This window comes from Pseudorasbora parva, chromosome 6 (assembly GCF_024679245.1).
Source record: "Pseudorasbora parva isolate DD20220531a chromosome 6, ASM2467924v1, whole genome shotgun sequence".
NCBI lineage: Eukaryota > Metazoa > Chordata > Actinopteri > Cypriniformes > Gobionidae > Pseudorasbora > Pseudorasbora parva.
The window spans coordinates 39,123,393-39,134,721 of NC_090177.1; the positions used below are offsets into that span (position 1 = coordinate 39,123,393).

Sequence of the window (11,329 nt, forward strand, 5' to 3'; positions counted from 1 at the left end):
GCAGCTCTGTCTGTTTTGTCTTTGTTTAATGTTTCTATGTTTGTGTTGTGTCTTAGAGTCTGTCATGTGTTCCTCTTGTCCTGCCTCCTTGTTTGCTGTTACCACGCCCCCTTGTTTAGTCTGGTCTAGTCCTAATTGTGCTCACCTGTTCCTCGTGTGCTCTGGTCTCTTTATATTGTGCTACCTTCCCTCATGTCTTTGCTGGTTCGTTGCATTTGTGTGCGTTTGTTTGTCCGTGCAAGCTTCTAGCCCAGTGTCAAGTCAGTTCTAGTTTTAGTGTCTCCTGTTTTTCTAGCTTTGGATTTATTTTCAGTTTTTTCTTTGTTCCTGAGTTTTTTAGTCTAGTGAAGTTTCTGTCTTTATTTTGCTCGTTTTCTCCAGGTTTCATTTTGGTATTTTACTCTAGCCTTATTGTTTAGTTGCCTTGGTTTTGATAGCTTACGTTTTTATTTTATTTTTCCTGTTTTCCACTTTTATTTTCAGTTCAGTCTTTTTATAGAGATTGGTTTTGTTTTATTTTTCCTCGTTTTCTAGCTTCAGTTATTATTTAAGTTTTTGTTTCATTTAGTCTCAGTTTGTCTGTTGTTTCTTGTTGTCTTGTCTAGAATCTTGTCGTGTGTGTGTCCTGTGTTGTTTTCTGTCCTAAGTTTTTCCCTGGCCACTGTCTCCACTGCCTGTCAGCCAAGAAGGGAGCTGATTCTGTGAGACCATCAAGCCTCTGGTTCCTGCCTGGATTGGTCCACCATCGCCCTGCCTGGTGTTGCCTCACTAGCTGTCGTCAAGTTCATTGGCTGCCTGGACTGGTCTCAGTGGTCATCCTCTCCTGCCTGTCGTCGTGGTGTCTGTCCCCTGCCCTGGTGTTTGGACTGTCACTCATCCACTACCCTATTGTGTCTTGTTGATCTGTCTTATTAATAAACTGTCCTTGTTGTTCACTCTGCATCTGGGTCCTCCACTTCCTGATCCTTGACAGTAAGGGGATAGACAATACGGTTTGTACAGTATAAAAACCATTACGCCTATGGAGAGTCCCTGTAAACCACATAGACCAACGTGTGTGTTTGTGTGTGTGTGTGTGTTTGTGAGCGTTTCCGCCATGATCCGCTTCTTACCCCACTTAAACCGCAGAGACGCACCTTTAGGAAAAGATGCCACAACATGTCCAGATGCAGACTTAGACGTTATATAACCGGAACAGGCAGTGTGTCTAAGTGTTTTTGACTTTAACATGAGTCAAATGAGACAAACTTACTGCTGTACATTTGCTTTAAACTCCATTGTGACATAATATATTTAGAGTAAATAAATAACTACACAGATGCAAATGTTTGGCTCTTATCTTGCCACAGAGCAAATTTAAAGCTTAGCAACCTCCACAGAACTACTACTAGCCTGTATTTTGTTATAATTACAGTTCAGCACGTATGTACACACAGACACACACACACACACACTAAAAGAGGACTTTATTCTGAAACAGCTGTGCACAACACAGCAAATCCATTGCAAATGTGGCGAGGGCCAGCATACTGTAAGGAGGCTCTTGTTAAGGTTTTGCTGCCAGACTGCTGAGTCATCTCAAGACTGTGGCTTATTTTAACAGAGCCTCCTCAGTAGCTCCGGCTCTGGGGTTTTCCACACACACAATCTGCCTATTATTGCAACACCACAGGCACAGCCCAGGGCACTAAACGCCCTGGAGACGAGACCAGAGCTACACTGGAAAGAGAAATATGGCAGGAGCTGTGCTGAGACCCACAGGGTGACTAGTGTTTAATGCTCCCAACACACTCGCAGTTCACTGTATTTGAGAAAATGTTGCGTTATGAAATGCAGAGACATGCAGGTTGGGGCTTCAAATATGAAGATGTCACACATGAATCGGCTCCTCTGAGTCTAGAAATGCATTGAGAGTCTTTGGGGTGTGCCGGAGGAGACTTTACAGAGTGCTGGACTTTTGCATTGTCAATACAAAATCGTGACCAAAAACTGACACACCTCTTGATGGAAATAAATGGTGTGATGTTATTTACATCAATCCACTAGGGAATACCGTTTTCTTTAAAGGTGAATATGGTCTGCAGCAATGCTTAGGTAGGTGGAGCGTGTCAAAGTAACATCCACATGGATGGAGGACCCAAGGTTTCCCAGCAGAACATTGCCCAAAGCATCACACTGCCTCCGCCGGCTCGCCTTCTTCCCATAGTGCATCCTGGGGCCATGTGTTCCCCGAGTAAGAGACACACACACACCAGGCCATCAACATGATGTAAAAGAAAACTGATTCATCAGACCAGGCCTCCTTTTTCCATCGCTCTTTTGTCCAGTTGGTGCTTTCGGCGGGGTCAGGGGTCAGCATGGGCACCCTGACTGATCTATCCTGCCCCATACGCAACAAACTGCGATGCTCTGTGTATTCTGACACCTTTCTATCAGAACCAGCATTAACTTCTGGAGCAGTTTGAGCTCCGGTAGCTCGTCTGTTTGATCGGACCACACGGGCCAGCCTTCGCTCCCCACGTGCATCAATGAGCCTTGGCCGCCCATGACCCTGTGGCCGGTTCTCCACTGTTCCTCTTGGAGCACTTTTGATAGAGACTGACCACTGCAGACCGGGAACAGCCCACAAGAGCTGCAGTTTTGGAGATGCTCTGACACAGGCGTCTAACCATCACAATTTGGCCCTTGTCAAACTCACTCAAATCCTTACTCTTGCCAATTTTTCCTGCTTTTAACACATCAACTTTGAGGACAAAATGTTCACTTGATGCCTATATATTCACTTCACCTTTGTTATGCCTGATCGGTGTACATATAATGTATGTGTGTGTGTGTGTGTGTGTGTGTGTGTGTGTGTATACGTCAAAGCTGAATTTTCAGCATCATTACGCTAGTCTTTATTGTATCGGGATAGATTTTTCTTCAAGATTCTTTGATGAATATAAATTTCAAAACAACAGCATTTATTAATGTATCTTCGCTGAATACAAGTAGTAGTTCTGGCAGTGCATATGAAATGTGTGTAAATATATATTATCAATTATATAATTAAAATATGAAACCTGTATGTTTATAAATATGCATACACTGTACATGTACTCGTGGCCATCCTAATAGCATTGTAACGGTCGCAACAATTGCGTAGAAACTACAAATATAATCATGTTGAAACCACAACTCTTTTTAATTTAGTCAAAAATTATGTCATTTACAGTGCTTTCCAATCAACCTACACACGACTATTACATGTTGCATATTGCTGTTTGCATTTAGCATTGTTTTTCCCATTACGCCGTTACTGGGTCATGACCCTATAAAGTTAAGAACCATGTGAGAAAATTTCATGCCGACACGAACTGAACCATGTCTGATCGTTAAATGCTTGGTGACTTTGAACAGATCTTTCACAGTCTGTCATTTCATTTAGTGATTTATTACGCTATGATAACAAGCGGGTTGTGGCGTGTTTCGGATTAATCCTATACTTCCCTTCACACCTCATTTTGTTGATGAAGGAGTACGGCGCTTAACTTCCACAGGTTCCTGCGCAACAGCAAAACATTCATCCCGGCGAAAAAAAGCCCTGTTTGACAACTTCTTTGATGGCCTCACAGTGAAACTGACAGCTGAGACGGGACGTTATTAGTCAGTGAGGCCATTGTCCGGGCATGTGCCGCAGAGGCACTTGAGGTTGAGAGTCGGGTAAGAGATTGAAACTCGCCTACAATGCATCTGATTAGCAGTAAACTCCCTGCGTTTGCCTTGGGTCTCTACAAACGAATTAAGATCATTCAGATTACAATGCCACAAAATCTTCCTTTTTTATTGGGACAATGTGTGCCTAATGACAAAAACATTTCCTGTTTAATCTATTTTAACCATCACAGAGATGACAATTTTTTTTTATACCTTTGGCAACGGGTATGTAGGCAGAATACGGAGAGAATTGTAGTAATAACAGTGTTGCCCAATGGAAAACACAATAAAAAAACACATCCATCAAGTTTTCCATGCAGTCGGGATACATTTCTAGAACAAAAAAACTGTGCTTTCCGTGCGATTGAAGAACTTTTACTAGGAAATGAATCCAGATTCTTTGTTCAAATACTTATGAAATGTTAAAGAGTGCAGCGGTGAGTCATACTTCATCTATGGTTAATGTCTCCTGAAGCAGCATCTTGCTTTCAGTTATAATACTGAGCGTGTCCTCCATTTCGCGTGAGGTAAAAATGTCTCTTAAAAGTGTGAAGTCGACACCAAAATCCACTCTGGCGTTGCGAGAGGGAAACTGCCGTTGATTTATGGTGAAGAGTAATCCATTGGGTCTTTCTTTTCCTTTTGACTTACGCAATAAAAGTGCATTAAAACACCCACATGTACAAATCCATCCACTGTGCACGTGTGCACGCCAAAATGTGTCACTGTGAAAAAAGGGGGGAAAGAAAAGATGGCCTACACGAGTCTTCAAGGCTTTTATCAGATGTTTCCTTAACACTGGGCCTTCATTTCCTTGTCTGCAGTCTCGCCCTCTTTTGGATCCAGTGATGTGTTCAAGCTGAGAAATCTGGATGATACTATAATCACACTGCATTAGTGAGCTGTAGAAAAAAGAACAGATGGATTCAGTTAAATCACTTTTCAGCAGACTAGTTTTTTTTCATGCACAAATGTTGGACATGACATAAAATCAAATTATCACAAGCCCCATTTTGTGGATATCTAATGCTTGAGTGTAATTCAATTGCACTGTTCTTTGTACAAATATATATATATATATATATATATATATATATATATATATATATATATATATATATATATATTTGTATATAGTGCGTTAACATATGTTAAAAATATTTAACCTAATTAATGCATCATCTGTTTTTTAGTCATTCTTTGGCTAGCGTTACATTATGTGATCAAGCTCTTATTCACACAAATGATTTTAAACCTAAAGGTGCAGTGTGTAATATGTATGAGGATCTATTGACAGAAATGCTATATAATATACATAACTATGTTTTCAGTGGTGTTTAAAGACCTTACATAATGGAGCGTTATGCTTTGATTACCTTAGAATGAGTCATTTCTCTCTACATACACCTCGGATCATTTACAGTGAAGTCGCCATTTTGCGCCGCCATGTTTCTACGGTAGCCCTAAATGGACAAACTGCTCTACAGAGCTCTAGCTACACTCTGCTGTCTCAGAAAACTTCTTTGTCCTGTGTCAGCCATCATAGCTTCTCTATGTGCTTCGAAATGGAGGAGTGAGCGGTCGCAATTCACAACCTCACCCCTAGATGCCGCTCAAATTCACACACCGCACCATTAAGCGCGACAAGACAAAAGAGAACGCAGTGCAGTCTGTGAAAGACCTGTCTAAAGCCCTATTCACACGGGATCAGTATTATCTGGAGACCTCTGGTGATTTGTAATAATTGCAGAGAATGTCTGTGATCTTAATCCCGTACGAATCGGCCATGTCTGTAATTTGTAAAGTAAAAAATTCCCCTGCAAATTCCCCACCATATTTCGGCAAACACCGAGGTCCTGTGATAATAGTAGTAACGTGCGAATCGGCATCTCTGTGATTTGGCCAAGATTAGGCGGATCGTATATCATTTTTGCAAGGTTTTTATTTCCTGTCCTCATTTCTATCTTTATCTTTCATGAAGAACGGGGGCTGCATTCATAATGCGCACCGTTATGAATTCCTGCATGGATTATACTTTCACTTTAGAATGAGTACCAATTTTGGAGCAAATCGATTGAATGGTGTGTTTAATATTAATATCAATACTATTCTTAATGAAAAACATAACAACAGAACAGTACAACGACAAGCTCGCTTAAATTTGTGCTTTTACATTCAGCTTTAAAGCTGAATCTTCCGCCGTATACTGTCAGCTTCTCACTCGTGATGAATGAAATCTGACTCCTGCCGCTGGTCTGTTCTCAGTTCAGTTTTTAACTGTAGCGTCTGTTCTCTAACTGAACGAAATTATTTGTATTACTATAAAACAATCAGAACGATATCGATAAATATGACTGTTCATGATTTCATACAGCTATATCTATAACGATAAAACATTTACAAGTCTTGGCATCATATCCAGGAGATAAATCGAGTAAAATCTGCAGGCTTTGCTTATCACGTGCCACGCAAAATTCAGAAATGAAAATGAGATGCGCGTGACAGCACGTCAGATCCACTTCATGTGTGACAGCGGCAGATCTTAAAGTGACAGCAGCCTAATAAACCAGTTACTGTGATGTCTGTCATTAATGTCAATCAAAGAAAAAAGGTACCAGAGAAAGGTGTAGCTTTAATAAGGATTAATCTATAATTCTGATTCATGCAGTTAAGAAAAGTGTTTGATAACTTTAGCCATTTTCTTTATATTTCCTAACTGTTAGAAAAGTAAGGCCACAGGTAAATATGACATGTATTACAATCGGTTTATGTGAAGATTGTTTTAAATGAACTTCAAATAAAAGTTGTTATTTTTAAAAAAGCCTAATAAATGTTGACATTGATGTAGCTTTCAATAATACTGCTGAATGTCTATCATTAATGTTAAAAAAATATATAATTTTCATAGACATCAGTATCAGTGATCCTGGTCTTCATTCATAAAAAGATGCAATTACATAATATCATAATTTCAAAATATTAAAAACTCCAATGTTTTGAAACATTAATCACATGTGTGATTAATTACTTTTTGTTTATGTAAAAACGTTTACTTTATTAATGATTGAAAGCACCACACACACACACACACACACACACACACACACACACATGTATATATATGTACACTGTAAAAAATTTTTTAGAAAAAAAGTTACCTGGTTGCCTTAAAATTTTGAGTTAATTGAAATTACATTTTTGAGTTAATACAATGAATTTTTTTTGAGATTCGACAACCTTTATTTAAATATTATTACAAGATTTTGTAAGCATATTGGGTAATTGTGTGTGTTTTATATCTGATGACGCAGTGAAGCATGCCAAATAGTGCTATTTTCATGATTTATCAATTTTTTTTTATGTGGTTCAGATACAATAATATTTTGAGTGTCTATTTATTAAACAAATGTCCTTCATTGTATCAACTCAAATGTTTTATTTCAATAAACTCAAAATTTTAAGGCAACCAGGTTACCGACAAAAACCAACAATATTTGTTTACAGTGTGTGTGTGTATATATATATATATATATATATATATATATATATATATATATATATATATATATATATCCTTATTAAATATACATATGGTCTAATTTCTCTGTTTCATTCTTTCAACTTTTGCGATTATAATGGGATCAAATACGATTTTTTAAAAACATCCCACTGAATCGATTAACAATCCGAAATAATTTTATTATGACCACACCAGTGTGCTTCTGAAATCCTAAAGAATCTATTAATGACTCTCCAGTAACAGGTCAATCACTTAGGGGAGCTATTGGGAGTTTTAGACTTTTCTTTAAATCTTATTTGACGTCCTACATCGATTAATTGGTTCCAAATTCCAAATCCTTTGGGATCATCAGGGAGCTATTTCATGCAGAATCTTCGGTATGCCTCTCAAAACGGCAAAATAATATTTCGCCTATAGAATATATATTTTTTGGACAGAGCGCTCTTTCACAGAGCTCAATCCAATAAATGAAAAGCAGATGTTATTCAGGATAATTGATTCCCGAGAACACGCGAACGGTTCTCCATGCTAGGACACACAGCCAACCCTTCCAGAAGAAATGCTGAGCAGAATCATTTAATTTTACCCTCAAAGCTCGACGTCTCCCTCCCCGCAGCTGCCCAGATGTGATAAATGTCTGTTCCTGCCGGTCTGAACGGCGACGCGGTTCTTGAAGCGCACGAGCGCGAGCGCGATCTCCGCGTTCCACGCCGTTCCCTCCTGCTGGCACCTGAAGTCGATCTCTTTCCCGCCGTCCATCACGATGGTGAAGTACACCAGACCCCGTTTGTACTCCACGCAGTCCAGCGTGGTCATCCGCTCGAAGCGCATCTCTTTGCTGCTCTCGCCTTTACAGTCGTACAGCCGGAGCCCTTCCTCTGACAGAACGCAACGCTTCTTCTTCCACAGCTGCAGAAGTCCATTACTCCTCTTCTCCAGATAACCGTCCTTCATGACTTTACACTGGTTCATTGTGAATAAAGGTTGGTGTGACTGTGAAACAGAAAGAAGCGTGATAAGAACCGGCGAAGCGTTCACTGATGTTTTCGCGTGGCGTTAACGACAGAATATTGCACGCAAACGCGCATAACCACTGTGCGCCCACTACATACAATAAAGAACGCCTTCATTTATTCGTTTAGCTCAACTTTAAAGGTTTCTGCCGAAGCCCGTTCTTGGTTATAACACATCGTCGCTGCATTGCCGCCAGACAGCTCTGTGGCTAAAGATCAATTTCCGACTATTATATATTGTTACAATGTACTTGGAAGTCCCGAACGCTGGGCATGTTGGTACTTGTTCCTCTGAAAGAGACTCTCGTGTTTCTGAAGGAGCACCCCCCCCCCAACCCCCCATCCGCCGTGACGTCACGGGGATTAGTCCTACTTTAACTGCACTCTGGAATGCACTCTGCCGCCTCTGCCTGATAAACATTAGCTTGTACTTCCATTCATGTTCTGACATCTTGAGAAGATCAGATGATTTTCTAATGCAGGTCCTTTCTTTGATTCTCTCGAATAACTCAGACTTGATAGTTAACGCCTGGCTCAGAAAAAAATTAAATAAAAAATCTATCAACTTTCAATTGTCTGTATAGGACACCAAAAATAATCTGTTTAAAATTCCTAAAAGTTGCAAACTATTAAAAAAATGTTTGTATGGTTTCTTATGAAAATTACACAATATCAAACAGACCTCAAGTAAAAAAAAAAAAAAAAAAAAAAAAAAAAATATATATATATATATATATATATATAGGGGTCATTCCTGGGATTCGGTAATATTCAACTTGGACTTTTTAATTTTTGAACTACATATAATTACATTTCTAAATACCCCACATTATTAGGCACATATTAAACCTTCAAAAAATCATAATTTCCCATCTCAGGCATTAAAGAGTTTTTATTATTTTCAGACTTGTACACCTTTTATTCTCAACCCCGTAACGGACAAAATCGAATTAGTTTCAACAGGATTTTACACAAAACTTGTTATAAAACAAACATCCACCTACTGCTCATGCGTCCCTCATATTCAATGACTTTAAATGTAACATTTATGATAATTTTCACATTTTTAAGTGATGGAAGTTACAAGTATCCAAACTGTTTGACCGTGGTCTCCTTATTTTAGTAAGAAAAATTTTAATTTAGATCTTTAACTAAAACCACAATTGTACTGTGTTAGCCCTTAACAAGTCGGGAGGTAGTCAGCAAGAAATGCTTTATTTTTTAATTGTCATATTTATTTTATTTTGCAAAAATATTAATGTGACAGGGCTGACAATACTGTGATGGGGTTGAATACTGTAACAGGGTTGAAAGGACACATTTGCCTACTTTTAATTTGTATTTGTGTAATAGGAAAATCCTTCTTTGAGACTCAAACAAAACACTATTTTATTTTAGGCATCCATGTAATAAAGACATAGACATATTTAGTTTTTTTAGGTTTTACTTTATTGCAGTGAGAATTTAAACAAAGTAAACTACTGCAGGTTGTTAGTAACTTTCAAATATTTTTGGTAAGAAAAAACAAAAATAGATTAACAAACAGAACCTTTTATCAAATGGACACAATATGGTACATTCACCAGTGTCTAAAACATTCCTCAGCGCTGGAACATAAAACAAAACTGCAGCAGATAAAAGTCCATAATAACATACACTCACCTAAAGGATTATTAGGAACACCACACTAATACTGTGTTTGACCCTCCCGCCTTCAGAACTGCCTTAATTCTACGTGGCATTGATTCAACAAGGTGCTGAAAGAATTACTTAGAAATGTTGGCCCATATTGATAGGATAGCATCTTGCAGTTGATGGAGATTTGTGGGATGCACATCCAGGGCACAAAGCTCCCGTTCCACCACATCCCAAAGATGCTCTATTGGGTTGAGATCTGGTGACTGTGGGGCCATTTTAGTGCAGTCAACTCATTGTCATGTTCAAGAAACCAATTTTCAAATGATTCAAGCTTTGTGACATGGTGCATTATCCTGCTGGAAGTAGCCATCAGAGGATGGGTACATGGTGGTCATAAAGGGATGGACATGGTCAGAAACAATGCTCAGGTAGGCCGTGGCATTTAAACGATGCCCAATTGGCACTAAGGGGCCTAAAGTGTGCCAAGAAAACATCTTCCGTTCTTAAGAATGACTTCAGTGCCGTTCTTTGTTCTTTTCTCAGAGAAAAGCTTAACTCCAAGTCTTCCAGAGTCGCGGTCAAAGCTGATTCGAAAGGCCGCCGTTCGCCAGTTTCTGTGTTTACTAGAAGCACGCAAACGCAACTCAGCCATTATAACCCAGTCATTATGTTAAGCCCCCCCCCACCGACTCGTGATTGGCCCGACCAGAGTTTTGCGTTTACAGCTCAGAACTGTATTGAGAGTTGCTAGACGAAACTCGCGGGCAGATTAGATTGTTTGCCGCTAGGGTGCATCTAGATTTCTAGGCTAGGCCATTTTAGTACATTGAACTCATTTGGCCCTCATTTATCAATCTTGCGTAGAAACGGGCGTATATGTTGGCGTAAGATTATGCTTACACTCCTCTCACCGCCTGATTTATGAAGCTGTGCGCACCTCTGCAGTCCAGGTGTACGCAATACTTGCCCTTGATAAATGCCGCGGCTGAAAATGAATGAAGATATGGTATGACTTCAGAAGACTTGGAATGCAACATGAGTTAATACTTTTAGACTGCTTTGGTCAGTTTTTGCAATAAATACCTGTGACTGTACATTTATTTGCCTGGTATGTGTTTTATATTGTTAAGATGTGGGTAGGTTTAGGGTAGGAGTGGAGTTAGTTGCTCCAAAATATAAAAGTAGCCTTTAAATATTAATAAAATCATGTCTGCTTTTATAAACGCAAATAATTAAATGCGTCTGTTTATGACGGCAAAGGTTTATCATTGTAATGAATGGAGCACCCAACGCGTCGCAAAATGACGCCCAGGGGCACCTTTAGCGTCTTAATTGTGACGCGGAAGGCACTTGACTATGCTTCGGATTTTGACGCCTTGGGAGTGAGAACGGGTTATATTCAAGTCTTCACCTCCCCAACGCCCTTTTTTTACGCCATGGACACACCGAAGATGGCAAAGAA

General features: G+C 39.4%; 1 protein-coding gene across 1 annotated transcript; it reads right to left on the bottom strand.

Moving 5' to 3' along the window:
* Window positions 1-3,796: 3,796 nt before the first annotated feature.
* phlda3 (pleckstrin homology-like domain, family A, member 3) lies at window positions 3,797-8,552 on the bottom strand. The gene is made up of 2 exons (XM_067447370.1): window positions 7,803-8,552; window positions 3,797-4,598 (listed from the first exon to the last, which is right to left on the bottom strand). The coding sequence occupies exon 1, from the start codon at window positions 8,186-8,188 to the stop codon at window positions 7,805-7,807; it is 384 nt and encodes a 127-aa protein (XP_067303471.1). The 5' UTR covers window positions 8,189-8,552; the 3' UTR covers window positions 3,797-4,598; window positions 7,803-7,804.
* Window positions 8,553-11,329: the final 2,777 nt, after the last annotated feature.

What these genes read in the sequence shown, in the direction of transcription:
- phlda3 (XM_067447370.1), bottom strand. Translation starts at nt 8,188, where the DNA reads ATGAACCAGTGTAAAGTCATGAAGGACGGTTATCTGGAGAAGAGGAGT.